Raw genomic sequence first — 16,643 nt, forward strand, 5'->3', positions numbered from 1 at the left:
AATCACCAGTAGGAGAACTGCGCAATTCAGCCTCCATACATTGTTGTAAAAATAGTTAAACAAACATTAATCACACATTATTTAGTCAAACTAGTTATATTTTTTCATTCCAAATTCTAAGTGCATTTTCTATTAAAGGTCGTCAAACGGAAAATCAACACTATGCAAAAAGATGAAGCGAAAGGGATTTACTTTGAAGAACGTAGACCTCTAAGCGCCTAAAGCGCTTGGATTATAGTATTCCATATTATGTTTGGTGCTCCTTGTCATTCCATTCGTTTTCTTTCAGTGGTACAGATGTTCTTTTTTTTAAAAAATAAATAGAAAACACAGTTCTGATAACTCCTCGAACGTCAATCATACCTATCTAGAGTCATAGTAAGGAAACATAACATCATATGTTTCTTATGATTGGGGTTAAGATTATCAGAAAAGCTCCTCAACGTGGTCAATCATAAAATGCAGACACAAATTCTTCATTGCCATATCCAAAACGTCTCGAGAATTATCAGGATCTCGGATGAGTGTAGGAGAAAACACAACAGCCAAGTTCTTAGAGTTCATCAAGTTTAAGTGACTCATCTTGACAACATTTGCAAGGTGGAACATAATTAGGCGTAAAACTTGGCCGTGGATAGACGGGAGATTAGAGATAACTCGCTTAATTCCAATCAGCTTTTCAGCCGGTTTTCTTATACCGCTTGCTTCAATTAGTGGGTAATACTGGTCGAAGGTGATTATGGGATTCGGAAGGTTGCGCAAATACTGTTTAAGTACAGAAGTAACAGCGGATATGTCTTCATTTGGACCAAGCTCCGTATTTCCGTTCTCAAGTAAAGATACAATTCGTTTCATTTGCGAAGTAGCTCCTGATTTTCGATACAGACCCTCATAATCAAGACCATACTTCTCAACAAAGCCTATACACGCCGTAATTAAATGAGGGACTCGAGTCAGCGTGTATCGTTGCGGATCGAAACTACTCGTCTCAACCAATGGGTTGACCTCTGCAAAAAGTTAGATACTTGACATTCAATCACAAGAATAAAAGGAAATGACATACGGACTTGGCGTTGCGCCTGATACTGTCCATCCATTGCCTGACTTAAACAGTCCTGGTAATGGCGAGGCAGGTTCTTTGAATAATTCCCACAAAGTTTGCACATTCCAAATGATGGAATCTCATCTTCCTCCGTAATCTTCAAATCAGAAAAGCTCATTACACTACTTGCACGATTCTTTGCTTTTGAGGAAGGATGTTTTGAGTCACGGCGCCACAAAAACCGTCTAGAGAAACTGCCTTTATGTTCCAAATTAGCCGGTTGTTGCTGAGGTGATTCGCTCGGGTTATACTTTTCACGAGGCCGGAACCCAAGACTTGATGCAACTTGCTGCAGACGAGAATGAGACTCGCGTGAGCTTGAGCTCGTAACTTCGTCCTTGTCAGTGGTAGAGTGTCTGTTTCGAAAATGTCTCGAAAAACCAAACGTTGATTGACGTTTCTTTGAGTACTCTTCTTTCTTAGAAGCAATTTCTCTCTCTAATTGGTTGTTAATGCCTAGTAATTCCGCATTCTTAACATTCAAATATGCTGTCTCTTCCATAGAGGCACTATAGGCATTTTGCAGCTTTTCCACAGTCGCGGAAAGCGCATCTCTTTTCAAAAGCAAGGACGCCAACTCTGGTTGGAACGACTTGCGCAAGGAATCCAGACCACGATTAACATCAGCAATAAATTCTTGCTTAAAGCGATTTGGAGTAAGCGCTGGTGAGCGATCCTTCATTCTCAACAACGACGAAATCTCCATCAATAAAACTGCACGCTGAACATGCAAGCCTGCCATCTTTGAGACCAAATCCCTGGCATCATTTTCCGTCTCATCAAAAACATTTGAAGAAAAGATTCCACTCAGGCGAACAAGCGAACTGTTCGAAACATCACCTTGGCCAGCATACAGCTCACGTTCCGCGGGATCCTGGATAAATGAAAGGCTTTTAGCTCGGTAAGCGGCGGAATTGAAAGGCGAGTTTGAGGGGACCCTGGGCTTCGAGGCAATTGCTTCACCGGCAACTTTTCTAGCACCGGTAGGCGTGATGGAGTGTACAGTGGAAGTGCTTGTACGGGGCTCATTGACGGGGGAAGTGCATTGGACGGGATCCTCGACAGCATTCACGGATTTGGGTATATGAGGTTGCGAAACCTCGGAAGAAACGCGTCTGAAATTGTTATCACCCAAAACATTACTACCAGTGGAGGTATTGGAAACACTTCGAAGACGGTTTAAAGAATCTCTGAGGTGTTCAGGCGTGGTGGGCACAGAACGGGGTATTTGGACAGGGCGACGTGCGCTCGAGTTTGCCGTAGCAGAACCCGCTGGCAACTGCGCTGCCGCTGCCGCTATAGATCCCTGCTTTTCTTGGGCAAGCGTAATATGGTCCTTTGGACTATAGGTTACAGAGACAGGAGAGGTTATGGGCGTGTGCACTGCAGCTTCATTCTCCTTATCGTTCACTTGAGCGGCAACTAAGGGAACGTGCAAAGATGCATGTTTCGTAGCTACAGAGTTCGGTGCACTAAAGGCGGTGCCAGACGACTCATTATTGCTCAAATCACTGCCATCAGAAAGTTGAACAACTTCGGGTATCACATTAGAGTTCTCAGTCGATGATGCTATAATGGGGTTGGAGGTATACAAACGCAAAGCTGGTTTTGCGGAATTGGAACCCAAAGGAAGGGACGGGTCAACAGGGGTGGATGCGGAAATGCTGGATACATCGGGGACAGCAAGACGTTCAGCAATGGTATTTTGATTCATGTCAATCGGCGAGACGACGCGTTGTGCAAACGTAGCAGCTGCAGCCGACAAACTGAGCTCAGCACCAAGCTTCGGAACGGGTGAGGACAGGTAGGAGTAGCGGTTGCAGTTATTGGAAGATGCTTTGAAAAAGGAGGCACCGGAAACACTGCGAGAATGACCTCGCGTGGTGGGACTTGTCACAGCATCCGTGATCTGTAGACATTTCATACAAAAAAGTTGGTTATTACGGCGGGCAAAGATCGCTTCGGTGATTTTTGTGTTACAGCTGCTGCAAAAGAAGCACGTAGAGTGATATGCGTCCATGCCAGTAATAATGGCCATGTCAAGAATAGGACTTTTACAAGCCTTACACACTTCTACACAATCCTTACAGATAGGTTGATTACTGTTTGTGAAGGCGACTGCATCACGCACGGCAAGTGTCTTTCCGCATTTCTCGCAACGGAAACTAAAAAGTTAGCAAGACAGCCAGAGGAATAAGGCGGACAGTGATCCAAGAGGAAATCATCTGAAAGAACCAGGTTTCAAACTTACCAGTTACCGTGGTAAAAGTTATTATTTACAGTAAGAAAAACACCTTCAGAAAGCAACTAAAGCATGTTAATACGATCAAAATCACCCGCATCTCGACGTCAAAGCAAACCGAGTCGTTTTTCCCTACCTTTTCACAAGTTATGCATCTGAGACGTGGCTCAACATCAAAACCAGGGTTTTCATCATTATCCAGCGTCTTAAACGAGGCAAGAGAAGTATCGTCCATTAAGATTTCGTATACGTAACGTAGTTTTTATAGCCAATATGACGGATTTAGAACAAAAAAGAAAGCTTATAAAGAACGAAACATTAGAACCAAAAAAAAAACAGATTACAACAATGAGCTTATGAAATGAACGGTGTTTCCAAAAGAGACGAGTAGTAGTGTCTTCTATTTCTCCTCTATTTCCCGTTTCGTTAGCGAGTGCGTGTATTTGGCGAAAGCTAAGTAATACTACGGTGAGATATCTCAACCAAGTTTCCTTCGTAAACGACCCTAGGAGCAAGAAACGTTACCGCTAAAACACGGCAAATACAACTCATGTCGCACTTCCACCAAAAACAGCTACTAGTTCATTATACAGAGGGTCGTTTTTGTCTTAGTTTTCATTTATATTTAGTTTTTTTTTTTTTGGTACTATATCTAAAGAACCTGCTGCGGAACAGTACATATAGAGCAGCATTTCTCATTCGAATGGGGTCATTATAACAAATAAAATAGACAAGTAATTCATGTCTGTTGATGAACTGTTGAAGAGGAATTACGAATCGCAACGGTGAGCCGATAAACATGCTGGGACGGTTATCGCGAAAAGTCGTCGGCCCGTGACACGCGCGGAGAAGCGATGTTCATCGTATGGTGAAAGGTGACAATTCAGATGAGACGCATTACAGTGTGTAGCCAAGTCCTTCCGCGGTCTTCACAAACAATGATCTGACGGCCCACAGGTTCTCTGAGAATTTTGCAGGTGTCCGAATGAGAACATTATTTTTGTAGCAGTCAAAAGGAGTTGCTGAGAACTCAATGTAGCTGTTATACAACTTGGTAACACGCTGAATCTGTTCTCCTCGGAATCCAATCAATTTCTTGTGAATGCCCTCGGGAATATAAAACAACATCTCCGCAGGAAACTCAAGCATGATTGTGTCCATTCCTTTAATCACTCTCTCCAAGTCTTCACCATATATGTCAATGGTGAACGTGTCTGTCATGCTTTTACGGAAAACAATATCACCGTTCTTGTGATTCAGCCTCGAGGTCTGCTTCACCTTGTCAAGTTTTCCGTTCTTCTTGCCAGCAATGAAGTCTAAATCTTTCGTGGGAGCCTCCAGCAGTATCTCAAACCAATGCGAATAGCTACGAGTGAACATAAACAATGACAGTTTGCGCAGACCCAACTGCACTTCGTGATTGCTACCGAGCAGCGTAAAACAATTGTCACTGAAACTGGCATCCACGCCATACAACATGGTCAGCCCAACTATATGGGAAATCAAGTCGGGGATCATTGCCAATTCAGCATCTTGCAACGACTTGCTGACTTCGTCAGCTGTTGGACAATGTGCGGGCGTCATCATTTTTAAGCGCTCGGGTGAATGGATGCTTTGGCTAGAGCCAGACTTTTCAGAAACAATGTCGCTTGCACTCAGTTCGCGGAATAGTTCGAACTTTACCGGACCCATCTTTAGAGGAAGCAGTGCATACTTTCCTACAGATATGGTACCGACAAGCTTGGCTATTTGAAGGGCAGTTTTCTCAGCATTTACCGAACTAGAAGCATAAATCTTTACAAACGAACTCTTTGCACACTTTTCATAGGACTGAATGGAATAATCCGGGAAACGAACAAATGCCGAGTTTTCCTCCATAATCAGTCGAAGTTTGTCGATAGCATACAGCAACATCCAGCGAATCTTCTCTGGTTGAATTTCCATGACCTGAGTAAATATCTTCAGATGCTCTTCTGCATGCTGAATTCTTTCTTTTGCCTTTCGAATCTTCTGTGCATCACCGGTCAAAATAATCTGAGCAGAATTGAGCTTGGGTAAATCAATGGAACGTGGAAGGGGCTCGGCGCAGAATGGAAGAGTATACGTTTTCACGCCAACTGTTTCCTGTTGCACCTGACCTGTACCAACAAGAATCGGTTGGAAGGAAATGGATATGGGAATGGACAGAACGGCTGCACCTCTTGCTTCATCGAGCATGGCAAGAGTACGAATTCGTGCATGCTCTAAGCTTGTATAGTCCCCAAAGAAACAAAAACTGTAGATACTGGTCTCATTGTTCGTGCTTTCTTCCGAGCTTAAGGAATTGAGACTAGATTTTCGTTGGTGGTCTGCACGATTCCCATTGAGGCTAATACCTGAATCGGCATAAACTCTTTTCGTAACAAAAATCTGTGCGCCCGTCGAGGCTGCAATAGAATTAAGTCGTTGCGTCACGCTTTCATAAGGATGATCGGTTTCGGAAAACACTAAACTAATGTCCTTGTTGGGCAGAGGAGAGTAATGTGCCAACAGACTTGGGATACGATTGAGGATAAACGATTTTGCAGTAATGAGGGAGTCGTTATCACCAACACCTGAAACGACAATTGAATGCGTACTATTCTGGTCAAACGTGTGTTCTTCATGCTTTTGATGCAATTGCATGTTTATTCCTGGGAGAATCTTAGAAACATAGGAACAGTTACGCTGGACGGACTCGACAATACGGCGAAAAGGATCAGGCTCGTAGAAACCGGGCTTTGTTTTGAACAAAATCGTATCGTCCCTAGGAAAGCAAGCTGGTTCGGGGATACTGAATGCGATTGCGGCCAGCTTCATCTTGAACAAACTGGTGTGAATATGTCAATTACGCTCGACTCAATATAATTTAAATTCACCCAAGTAACAAGGCCAATTACTGTTTCCCGTAGAAAATGAACGGGATTTTGGTCTTCTTTTGCCGTCAACTGCGGAAATTGGAGCAATTCCTGTTTTGTTTGTGGCTTCGACTCGAGTGTGGAGAGGTATGGAAGAGAGTGTGCGTGAGAGCAGATAACTCGTTTTGAATAAACAAACCTGACGGCTCTGCGCATTCATTTCCTCATTCCGTTTTCTCGTAAGGTAAACAATTACTATGATTCGCGCTGTGACCGCGACAACCTCAGTCATTCGCTACAGAGCCGTTTTTAATGGAAGCATTGGAGACTGTAAACAGTTAACAGAACAGGACAAGCTTCAATTGTTGTATCAACTTCCTAAATATTCTTAGTCTCCTCCACATTCGTTCTCGCCATCTGCCTTCTTCCTCGCCGTTATTGTTATTGCTTCTCGTATACGAGCAAGACTTAAGCGAACAGCTTCGCAAGCGTTGATACTGTTAATGAAAATTGAAAAGTGTCAGATGCTTGTTTTCGCAAGATCACACGGAGCTGTCGCAACTGATTCACAGGGTTTTCGACTATTACTCCCTTAATAAAATTAGATAACGTGAACACCTCTGATTCATGAAAATACTATACTGTCAATTAAGCTACATAGACCCGTTAAACAAGTTTTATTCTTAGTACTAATAACATAAACTTCATTTCACATAGTGAACTAAGCTAATTTCGCATTTCGCATTTTTCGGGTCGGCGAATTGTGGGGAACTCATTTTAACAACTTAGCGTATTTGAATATTAACCAATTCCACGCAACCAAAAAAAACCTTCAGGAAACAAATTATACATAGCGTTTTAGCGAGTTTTGAGGCAATTGATGTACAGTCACGAAATTGTTAATATTGCTACTTTTTGTCCGTAGTTGAAGAAAACCTTATTTGCACCGGAAGCGAAGCATACGTCATAGAACAAGTTACTTCGTAGGAGACGAGCACTGCAACTTGCCTTTTCCCAATACCCTTCTACGCAGCATTCCAATTCCTCTGACACTAATTCGAGTGACTTAAATGGACAGTCAATACAGTCAAATTCACATGCAACGTCCGAGAACGGTACTGTACGCGCCGACTTGGTTGCAAGACAAACTCCCTGTCGACGACATCGATGTAGGGTTACAACAGCTTCCTCCACTTCCCGACGATGAAGTTGCTATTCAACAATCTAGCTCTCATTTGATTTTGACGCGAAACAAACAGCAAAAAACCCAGCCCGTTTGGACTGACATGGGTCTTGAAACTTTAATTCAACAATATCTCGACAGCGAGGAAATCGACAAAATAGAGGTTTACCAACACCAATACTCATATTTTAAGTCCAAAAAGAACAATGAAACAGAGCGACTGCCAATGCAATTCCAGTTAGAAGCCAATCGTCGTCATCAATCCGAAACCTCCAATGTTCGTGCTTTTCGGTAAGTCTTAGGGTTCTAGGTTACTATTTAATCTTGTTTAAAACGAGAAAAGGGTTCTACTGTGCTTACGCTGTGTTTGTCGCTGCATCTTTCTTCACGAACCACACAATCCCTAATACTGCACTGCGGAGGTACCACCAAGATACTCAGGACGGCACGCTTGCTGAAGAAAATCTGTCAAGCTTGGAAAATGTCTGAGGAAGTTCAAAGCAAAACCACTAAGAAGGTCCCTTCTTTTGTAACGCCTGAGTTTATTGAGAAACAGAGGAAGAAAAAACTTGAAAGACTTGCAAAGCGAGCAGCGAAAGGCGTTCCTCCTCCTCCGACTCAACGGCCCTTTAATGATGACTTTATCAAGCGTCCTATGCTACGTTTGCCTTCCTTTCAGCCCTTTGAAAAAGATAAACAACCATTGACGTTCACGGTTATGTCATACAATGTTCTTGCACAAACAAACATTCGACGCACTATGTTCCCCAAGAGTGGAGACGCATTGAAGTGGAAATTTCGTTCCAGAATGCTAGAGAACGAACTGCTTCACTACATGCCAACTGTTGGCTGTATGCAAGAAGTTGATGCCGAGTTTGTTCCGTCTTTCTACCAAAAGGTTCTTGAGGAGCACGGTTACAAGGTGCATTTTGTCCGTTATCCCGGAAAAACTCATGGCATTTTTGTTTTTTGGTCTGCTAAAGTTTTTACTAAGGTGAACGATGTTACCATCTCCTATGACGAGCATGATGAACTGCCTGGTCGTATGCCTACCAAAAACGTTGGCTGCTGCGTTGCCCTACAACGTATTGACCAACCGGATCGAGGTATTTACTTAGCTACAACTCATCTTTTTTGGCATCCTTTTGGCTCTTATGAACGCTTGCGCCAAGGAGCACTTCTGGTGAAGGAAGTCAACAAGTTTGCTCAAAGTCATCCTTGGCCTGTTTTCATTGCCGGCGACTTCAACACAGAGCCTTATGATACAAACTTCCCAGCACTTACAACCCGCCCGCTCGATATTTCTAAGCGATCAATGGATATCATTGAGCGCAGTATGTCGTACGTTTTTGGTGCAGCTGATCTAGATGAAAAGAATGCAGAAGAGAAAGCATCCGGTCTTTCTATAGAGTCGGCTGTTCCAGAGCAAGAAAGTGTGGACGTGGAAACGGGTCCGGATGATGAGACTTCAACAGAGGCTACACAAGAGTCAACGTCTTCAGCCTCTGTTGTCACATTGGAGACACAGGTTTCGAAGGTGAAGAAGAAGTCTAAGAAGATTCGTCATGTACAAAGTTCCGACTTCCCTCATTACGATATATTCTTTGATCAACACGCCAAGAACCCGGTGGTAAAAAGCTTGTACTCGTACGGATACAAGAAGGTACATCCTGGAAATGCCGGTAATACGTTTGAGCATCCAAGCTTTACCAATTGGGCCGATAAATACCGTGGTCATTTGGATTATATATTTGTTATGGATCGCAACGCCGTTTCTGCACCTAAAACGGAGGAAGTGAACGACTCTGGCCGCATTACGGATGATGTCCGCCTCGTCAGTTTACTACGTTGTCCTGAAAACAATGAAATGAATGAGGCCGAGCCCCAAGAAGGACGTTTCCCCAGTGATCACGTCGCTATCATGGCCGAGGTACAGGTTCTATAAACACTGAAATGGATTCATTAAAAAGGGTAAACAATTATCACTTGAGAATAACAACACAAGAATAGCATTGATAACAAATATAAGGTGGTGGATAATTTCCAATTCATTTTTCACTGTTCCTATGTTTGCACAATGTGTCAACGGTTGACTGCTGACACTTGGGCGAACTGAAGGTACGCCGCTGCTAATTAAAAGACACTTAAACTTAAATTGGATTCCTTTTCTAAGCATCGGGCTGGGGAATTGTTTCTCCCTTTGTGGTGTCAATGATACCCTCTTCAATGCTAAGGATGCCACTCTGGCTAAGTTTTTCAACAACTTCCTCAGCGTCAGTGACCTTCATTTCACCAAGCACTTTGTTAATTGTGTCGAGATTATTCGTAGCCAACGCTTCTTGCAAATCAAGAGGGAAAGAATCAAACACCTCACGTGCAGCTCTCTCTTCCGCATCTTCTGAATCGGCTCTGGGAACGATAATGTTAATTGTGGTATTAGGATCCACGGCACACAATTGAATTTGTTCAACGGCTTCACCTCTTTCAAGCTGCTCGCGCGCGAGCGCGGTTGCACGAGTGTGGACACGTTCGTATGTTTGGGCAACATCATTTTCAAACAAACCACGGGCTCGACCATCGGCTTGTTCTATTCTGCAATTCATGTTAGTACGCGTCACATAGCAGCGTTTGGTCACCGTTTTCATACTTGTTAAAAAAGACACTAATACTGCTTGCTCCTAATTGGCGACAGTATTGCAGCAATAGAGCTTGTCGAACGCATTGCATGGCGAAAGCACTCCTGCCGTCCATTTCAGCGTTGAAAGCCTCCATCAGTAGACTGTCCGACTCGGACGGTCTTGCGAGAATTTCCAAGTGAGAGAGAATGAAACTCTCACTCTTGCGGTAATCGGCAGAGCCAAGCTGTGCAAATTCCTTGCCAGCTTCGGAAACCGTCAATTCCTCTAAATCCTCCTCATCATCTTCAGGCTCTTCAGCAGCAGCAGCAGCAGCACTACTACCCGCTTGTTCATCCTGTACAGAGTCGGCATTGAGTGTTTCAATCACCTGGACCTTTTCCTTCTTTGCTCCTTTTGGCTTGGAAGGAGGTGCTTTTGTAACAATTGTGTTGTCAAAGCCAATATGAATATCCTCAGACGTTATGTATCTCTTACTTTCTTCTTCGAGTTGTTCATACTCCTTCTGAGCCTTTTCCAATAATTCTTTAAGACGGCTGCTGTGTTTTCCAAGTTGATCCTCGATGCTCTTTTTTCCCAAAGCTAATGAATCTTCCCTGGAAGCAGAGGAAACGTCTTTTTGGATTTGGGAAAGAAGAGACTTGAGCATCTCATGGTAAGAGGCGCCTCCTTCAATTGCTTTTTCAGCGTCTTCGGCTGCGTGTTGGTCCAGGTATTCCGAACAAGCTTGAAGGGCATTGTCCGAGTCAGAGAGTCCCTGGACATGATGGATCAATTCTTGGATACGGGAAGCAAGGCGGCGATTCATGTCTGAAGCCGCACGAATGTCGGCCATCTTTTGTTTTCTCATAGCACGTTTTTCGTGAATATCACGTTGGCGCCAACGGATAAACGATTTTTTGTCGACATTAGGATGAACTGTTATTCACTTTGTTAGCAGACACGCAAAAGGACCGTCAAGAAGCTTTGCTAGATCATGCAACAGCAGGGTTTCTTAATAACAGGGCTCCGTAAATGGTTCAAGGGCAGCAGTAAAAAGCCACAATGCTGTTTTCACATCACTACTTTCTAAAACCATTCTCCCACCGTACCTTCGATGTCACTGAAACGTTAGCAAAAAACTCGTGTCCGTCTTCAATATTGCATCTTCCACTACCATTATACGTACCTGTCATCGCTCAATTCCAACTTGTCCCTTAAACAATTAGTCGACTACCCTGAGCAAAAAAACGCTTACCATTTGCTGTAGTCAATTGCCATGTTTTCAAATTGCTAAAATTTTGAGACACGCGTATGTTTCACCAAGCGAAACCTTTTAACTCTTGGCCGTATGAATAGAACTTTTGGTGGTGGCTGGACTACCGAGCACCGCGGCCTCTTCAGCCTGAGCTGAGCTATGTCCGATGGCGGAACCCCGAATGCTTGGATTTCCCTTCATTTCTGTGGGGGCAAGAGGGGAAGGGCGCGACACAGTGGGGAAGTGGCGGGATGGTGGGGGACGAGAGTGGGGTGGGATAGTCAACCCCACATGTGCCCCACTCATGCCTCATTAATAACGCACACTTTATTCGTAGTAAGAAATTGTTTAGTAGTAAGTAGTATGGAAAGGAAAAAAAAATAGAAAGTATATTATGTAGGACGTAGAAAGACAATCACGGTTTGACGCAAGATCAGAAAGGTGAACTCGCTAACAAACATTGGTTTTTCGTGAGCTTGTGAGCAGTGACGAGGACCGACAGCAAACGTACACGAAGCACATTCGATTATTATGAAAGCGATGTAAAAGAAAGAACTTTCAATTTAAGCAACGACAGTGGCGCCGGGAGCGTGCTCATCGTCGGCCAAGCTCTTCAGCAGTTTACGGAAACGAGAAGTGTCACGGCCGGAAACATTAGAACGGTCAGTGAGATCAACCAACTTGGCAATGCGTTGCCAGGCCGTAGAACCCGAAGTATCGTCAGAGTGTTTTTGAAGCATTTCTTCCTGCTCAGCGCGAACTTGAGCAACCAGCTTTTCCTTTTTAGTGTTGAAATTCTCATAAAACTCGTCGATCGATGCCTTGGCTTTTGAAACATTGTCTTCACGCAATCTGGCGGCAGCACTCTGCTTGTCTTCGATTCTCTTCTTGTACTCTTCTTTCCAAGCACGGACCGTTTCGGGCTCCTCTTGCTGTTCTTCCGCTTGGTCAGCAGAAGCTGCAGAAGAAGACGAAAGCTCGTTGCCGGCAGTTGCATCGTCTGCGTGAACATCAGCGTTTGCCATATATGGAGCTGCAGGAGCAGATATGGTGCCAGAAGGCTGCATAATGGTTTGGAGAGGAGGAAAAGCGCTCTCAAAGTCCTTTTCAGCACCGTTAAGCGCAGTAGGTTCGTCAAAATTCAGCAAACCATTGTCGGAACTGGTTCCTTCAGCGTTCTCAAACTGTTTTGCGTCGTCAGCGAGAATTTGTTTTTCTCTCTCCATGAAGTCGGCAGAAGGCGCAGACTCCTTTGTCGCTGTAGAAATTGACGACAAGCCTTGGTCAAACTCTTCAATCGAAGGAAACTGGGACATGGCAGCGAGGATGGGTTGTATGGGAGGGTAGCAGTTGTTCAGTCAATTTCGTGGAAAGTCGTTCAGTCGTCAGTAGCGGCAGACAAGTTCTGCTCCGGTGGGGCTGGTGGTAGTGGAGGTAGTGGTGGTGAGGAAGGAATTAGCTCAAGAAGCCGTGCTCCGTCGTCAACGAAAAAAAAAGGGAGGGAAGAGAATGAGTAAAAAGATTCGGAAGGGTACGCAAAATAAAACGAAACCACGGGGTATCAGCAACAATTGCTCCTCTACTGAGAAATGTCTTGCGCAGTACCACGACAGTTGCTGACGAAGAACGAGAGTAAATGCGTTGCCATCCCCTCCTAAAACTCACCACCAAAAAAGAGTGGTAAGGTGGGATATATGTGGAGTCACGATGAGAGATGAATCAGAGGCAGGTAGAGTATTATCCAGCGAGATAGTTAGGTGGGACAAGAGGTGGAAGGAAGGATAGATAGACCGGGGAAATGGATAGAGATGGTGAGTACAGTGACGGTGTTAATGGCAAATGATCCGAGCGGAGTGGTCACTGCAAATAGGTTTCCAATAGAACCTTTCTTTCTCACTTTGCATGATTGCAACAGCTCGAACGACAACATCCTTGCTCATTAGTGCAGCAGGAAGTCAAACTTGCAAGTTGTTGACGAAGAGTATCCATCTGTTCAGAGAATTCTGGCAGGAATGCCTCGTCAAGATACTCATTAAGCTCAAGCAGCACTGGTTGGGAACACCATGCCTGGATAGATGTTTGCGTGTAAATTGCCCAGAAAGCAAGCGTTGTATACAAAGGGTTACGCACCTGTGCGTCGGTAAACAGTTGGTACGTCTTTGTGCGTGCAAGTTTCTCGACAAACTGCTCAAAAGCTGCAGAGGGTGCACTTTCAGCACGTTCGTCAATTAGCGGGACGAGTGAAGCCTTATCAAAACCAGCTACCAAATCGGCCAATTCCTTCACGCTGGACAGCCGCGGCAGTTGTTGAACCAAACGTTGTTCCATTTGGCGCCAACTGTATTTATTCAGACGAAATGTCAACAACCCCAACGGTGTTTCTAACGGGCGTAAAATAACATAACCGCGAGGTTTGCCGCTCGTTTTATCGAGTGGCAGCAGACTTTCGTATAACAGCTTACTATCGACCCAGTACGAGGGATATTTGAAACGCGCCACATCAAGGATAAGCACCTTGTCATCTTTGAAACTGATACCTCCCACCGGACTGAAGTGGCCGTCGCCGGTTTGTCCAAGCGCCTTACGGGAATAGGAAACGGCCATGATGCAGTCCGTAATGGTACTACACTTGACTAAATCGCGTCGGAAATCCTCCAACGTAACGTTGTCTGCACGTTTCATCTGAGCAGACAATCCGTTGCATGCGGCCAAGCACGAGAACTCTTCAATCGTAATACCGTCCTTCTTGATGTTACTCAACGAACGACAGCAATCGAGCATGTCCTGGTCGTACCAGCGCCAGGCACCTTTCCAAAGTCGTCCAGGGTCCACTTTTAATGAGTTTAATATCATACAGAGAGTACCAAGCCCGCAAAATGCCGGCTCGTTCTGTGTGACAAACTGCTGTGCAAGTGAAAAGTAATTCTCCATACCTCCTTCCTGCAGAGCCTGCATAAAAAGACGCTTTCCCTCAGTCGAGTCAAAGGCTGTGCACTGGGAGGGAAGTTGACGTTTGTAGAACGTGCGTGGAACAGAATTCACAGCGGCGCTTGGAAGTGGGTTACTGGTCATTTTCGTCATGGTTGGTGCAATTCTCGTTTTTAAGGCTTGCAGACCAGAAGAAACCAGTTTTGATGCCTTCATACAGTAGTAAAACAGAAGTACTTGAAACCCAAAAACGTTCTCGCTCAGTCCAAACCAAAAACGAAAAGAAAAGACGGGGAGAAAGACGAAAGAGAAAGAAAAGGTCGATTGCCCAAATCGGCAATGTTGATAGAATTAGCGACTTTTTTTTTACAAAACGAAAGAAACCCGTATACCAGACGCTCTTAGGAAGTGGCCAAGTGCAATTGTGAGTTTAAAAAGTTTCACCAACTTAAAACAGTATTTTCGCCACAAAACGGTCTCCCAATGTCCTGCAAGGGGCCGTAAGTGGAATCTTTTGTTTTGGTGGATTGGCGTCAGTCGCTGCCAGCCGGGGCCAAGCTTTCTGGTGTAGCGGCACTAGCACAAACGTGCTGGTGTCGTTGTCGGTGTTGAGTGCTGTAAGATGCGCTGACGGATGAGCTTAGAATTTCGTATTCTGTCGACAAAACAACCCGCTATCACATCTCGTCCATACACACCGTGTACTTTAAAAATATTCGCAATATGCTTTCGATGAAAACAGAAAACGTAGGCTACGCCGTAGCCGCATTCCTCGGGCTTGGTGGCCTTATGGGGTATGTCCGTAAAGGAAGCAAGGTTTCTCTGATTGCTGGTAGCGCAGTTGGTGCCATGTATGCTGTTGCTAGTTACGTCGAACGACAAGGCTGCGACTTTGGACACGTTGTTGGCCTTACGGCTTCCACTTTGCTTCTTGGTTCTAGCGTTCCTCGCGCTCTTAAAGGAAGAAAACCCGTTCCTTGTATGCTAAGTGCTATTGGCGTCGGTACTGCCATCCTTTACGGTAAATTAACGCTCAACAATCACAAGTCCCTGTGGTAAATGAGCACGAGGACGAATGTCCATCATGGGATATCAAAGAGCAGCAGCATGTGAATGAACATGTTCATTTTAGCGACTTGTGTAGCCAAACGAATGCTCGACAAACAAGGAATTTGCTGTTAGTTGCGAGTAGCTTGCTTTTTCCGTTGTTCCCATTTGTAACTTCTCTTTTCTTCAGTATATGAATATTAATGACCGATTTCAGTATCAATTCTTCTTTTTTTTTCCTTGACCCCAAATTGAGCCAAGCTATGTGGCAGTAGGAATTACAGGTGTAGATGGACGAGGTATGAAACAGACGGATTGGGTGAGGGTGATGTTGGCGCATGAGCTTCTCACATACTTCTCAAAACCAGTTTAAAAGAATGCTTCTCGAAAAGCTTGCATACCAGGCCACGTTTCTGAATAACAATCACTCGTCTCATACCGTTGACGAGCCTCAGGAAGCCAATTGTCGATACGCTGTTGACGCTTCTTGCTAGCAGGATGTGTGCTGGCAAAGGCAAGTACCTTTCGTCCCATCTGTTCTTCCATATCGTGCATGCGTCCCCACAACTCTTTCGCTGCTTCTGGACGGTAGCACGCTTGACTCATAAGCATGAGACCTATATAGTCCGCTTCGGATTCCATCTTGCGAGAGAAGGGCAGTAACAAGCCAAAATTAAGCAGCAAATGCGACACTTGTCCTGACAAGTCAAACGCTGCTGCTGCGAGCCAGAAGAGACACGATACAGCGCGTGTAAAGGCAATCTTCTCAGCTGAGTGTCTTGCAATTTGATGTGCCGTTTCATGAGCCAATACAGCAGCTAGCCCATCTTCGTCACGACATATCGGAAGGATGCCCTCAAATACAAAGACCTTGCCGCCGGGAAGGACAAAGGCATTTGGCGTCGGATCACGAATGACATGTAGTTCCCAACGAAGATTCTGCATACCGGATACAGCGATAATCTTCTTCATGACACGCGCAACATATTGCACGGTAGGATGCGAACTTGGCAACATGTTCATCCCATACTGCATCATTGTTTCTTGGTATGCCTGTTCAGCCATACGTTCTTCAAATTGTAAAGAAACATCGTTAAACCGGCGTCGTTCGCTTATGGGCACTCGTTCCAAATGAGTAAGATAGTAGATTCCAGCTCCAGTCGCCGCAATCACACCGAGCCGTTTGTACAATCGTTCTTTCTCTGATGACTTGAACCGATGGTACCGAGGACGCGAGTACGTACTCTGACATCTTCGAGCGGTTCGACTCCATGCGACTACCTGCAGAAGCCGATAAGAAGTACTTTCAACACATAATCGACTTTTGGAGGCATTAGCGAACGCTATAAGACTCGGGGGTTTGCTGTGAAACGTTAATGCGCGAAACATTGG

At 44.7% G+C, this 16,643-nt stretch overlaps 9 protein-coding genes across 9 annotated transcripts; 3 read left to right on the forward strand and 6 right to left on the reverse strand.

Moving 5' to 3' along the window:
• Positions 1-36: 36 nt before the first annotated feature.
• Positions 37-3,774, reverse strand: SJAG_04522 (rho-type GTPase activating protein Rga4). The gene is made up of 4 exons (XM_002175580.2): positions 3,481-3,774; positions 3,354-3,409; positions 1,064-3,267; positions 37-1,007 (listed from the first exon to the last, which is right to left on the reverse strand). The coding sequence occupies exons 1-4, from the start codon at positions 3,577-3,579 to the stop codon at positions 427-429; spliced, it is 2,940 nt and encodes a 979-aa protein (XP_002175616.1). The 5' UTR covers positions 3,580-3,774; the 3' UTR covers positions 37-426.
• A 102-nt stretch (positions 3,775-3,876) lies between these two features.
• SJAG_04521 (RNA-binding protein) lies at positions 3,877-6,347 on the reverse strand. The gene has a single exon (XM_002175579.2). The coding sequence runs from the start codon at positions 6,180-6,182 to the stop codon at positions 4,242-4,244; it is 1,941 nt and encodes a 646-aa protein (XP_002175615.1). The 5' UTR covers positions 6,183-6,347; the 3' UTR covers positions 3,877-4,241.
• A 943-nt stretch (positions 6,348-7,290) lies between these two features.
• Positions 7,291-7,698, forward strand: SJAG_04520 (anaphase-promoting complex subunit Apc13; the record flags this gene model as incomplete). Its single annotated transcript, XM_002175578.1, has 1 exon — positions 7,291-7,698. One exon carries the CDS (start codon positions 7,291-7,293, stop codon positions 7,696-7,698), a length of 408 nt encoding a protein of 135 aa, XP_002175614.1.
• A 186-nt stretch (positions 7,699-7,884) lies between these two features.
• SJAG_04519 (CCR4/nocturin family endoribonuclease) lies at positions 7,885-9,348 on the forward strand (the record flags this gene model as incomplete). The annotated part of the gene is made up of 1 exon (XM_002175577.1): positions 7,885-9,348. The coding sequence occupies one exon, from the start codon at positions 7,885-7,887 to the stop codon at positions 9,346-9,348; it is 1,464 nt and encodes a 487-aa protein (XP_002175613.1).
• Positions 9,305-11,417, reverse strand: SJAG_04518 (hsp90-like protein). The gene is made up of 5 exons (XM_002175576.2): positions 11,277-11,417; positions 11,208-11,234; positions 11,131-11,141; positions 10,051-10,957; positions 9,305-9,995 (listed from the first exon to the last, which is right to left on the reverse strand). The coding sequence occupies exons 1-5, from the start codon at positions 11,297-11,299 to the stop codon at positions 9,572-9,574; spliced, it is 1,392 nt and encodes a 463-aa protein (XP_002175612.1). The 5' UTR covers positions 11,300-11,417; the 3' UTR covers positions 9,305-9,571.
• Positions 11,418-11,581: 164 nt separating this feature from the next.
• Positions 11,582-12,638, reverse strand: SJAG_04517 (clathrin light chain). The gene has a single exon (XM_002175575.2). It carries the CDS (start codon positions 12,590-12,592, stop codon positions 11,840-11,842), a length of 753 nt encoding a protein of 250 aa, XP_002175611.2. The 5' UTR covers positions 12,593-12,638; the 3' UTR covers positions 11,582-11,839.
• A 531-nt stretch (positions 12,639-13,169) lies between these two features.
• On the reverse strand, positions 13,170-14,420 carry SJAG_04516 (phytochelatin synthetase; the record flags this gene model as incomplete). Its single annotated transcript, XM_002175574.1, has 1 exon — positions 13,170-14,420. One exon carries the CDS (start codon positions 14,418-14,420, stop codon positions 13,170-13,172), a length of 1,251 nt encoding a protein of 416 aa, XP_002175610.1.
• A 315-nt stretch (positions 14,421-14,735) lies between these two features.
• On the forward strand, positions 14,736-15,494 carry SJAG_04515 (hypothetical protein). Its single transcript, XM_002175573.2, has one exon. The coding sequence runs from the start codon at positions 14,928-14,930 to the stop codon at positions 15,261-15,263; it is 336 nt and encodes a 111-aa protein (XP_002175609.1). The 5' UTR covers positions 14,736-14,927; the 3' UTR covers positions 15,264-15,494.
• Positions 15,495-15,620: 126 nt separating this feature from the next.
• SJAG_04514 (metallopeptidase Oma1) lies at positions 15,621-16,640 on the reverse strand (the record flags this gene model as incomplete). The annotated part of the gene is made up of 1 exon (XM_002175572.1): positions 15,621-16,640. One exon carries the CDS (start codon positions 16,638-16,640, stop codon positions 15,621-15,623), a length of 1,020 nt encoding a protein of 339 aa, XP_002175608.1.
• Positions 16,641-16,643: the final 3 nt, after the last annotated feature.

Source organism: Schizosaccharomyces japonicus (genome assembly GCF_000149845.2).
Source record: "Schizosaccharomyces japonicus yFS275 unplaced genomic scaffold supercont5.3, whole genome shotgun sequence".
In the NCBI taxonomy this organism is placed as follows: Eukaryota; Fungi; Ascomycota; class Schizosaccharomycetes; order Schizosaccharomycetales; family Schizosaccharomycetaceae; genus Schizosaccharomyces; species Schizosaccharomyces japonicus.

What these genes read in the sequence shown, in the direction of transcription:
- SJAG_04522 (XM_002175580.2), bottom strand. Translation starts at nt 3,579, where the DNA reads ATGGACGATACTTCTCTTGCCTCGTTTAAGACGCTGGATAATGATGAA. An exon ending in AACTTTTACCACGGTAACTG is followed by an intron (nt 3,268 to 3,353) that starts GTAAGTTTGAAA and finishes CTAACTTTTTAG; the next exon opens with TTTCCGTTGCGAGAAATGCG. An exon ending in TCAGGCGCAACGCCAAGTCC is followed by an intron (nt 1,008 to 1,063) that starts GTATGTCATTTC and finishes AACTTTTTGCAG; the next exon opens with AGGTCAACCCATTGGTTGAG.
- SJAG_04521 (XM_002175579.2), bottom strand. Translation starts at nt 6,182, where the DNA reads ATGAAGCTGGCCGCAATCGCATTCAGTATCCCCGAACCAGCTTGCTTT.
- SJAG_04518 (XM_002175576.2), bottom strand. Translation starts at nt 11,299, where the DNA reads ATGGCAATTGACTACAGCAAATG. An exon ending in GCAATTGACTACAGCAAATG is followed by an intron (nt 11,235 to 11,276) that starts GTAAGCGTTTTT and finishes TAATTGTTTAAG; the next exon opens with GGACAAGTTGGAATTGAGCG. An exon ending in ATTAGTGTCTTTTTTAACAA is followed by an intron (nt 9,996 to 10,050) that starts GTATGAAAACGG and finishes CATGAATTGCAG; the next exon opens with AATAGAACAAGCCGATGGTC.
- SJAG_04517 (XM_002175575.2), bottom strand. Translation starts at nt 12,592, where the DNA reads ATGTCCCAGTTTCCTTCGATTGAAGAGTTTGACCAAGGCTTGTCGTCA.
- SJAG_04515 (XM_002175573.2), top strand. Translation starts at nt 14,928, where the DNA reads ATGCTTTCGATGAAAACAGAAAACGTAGGCTACGCCGTAGCCGCATTC.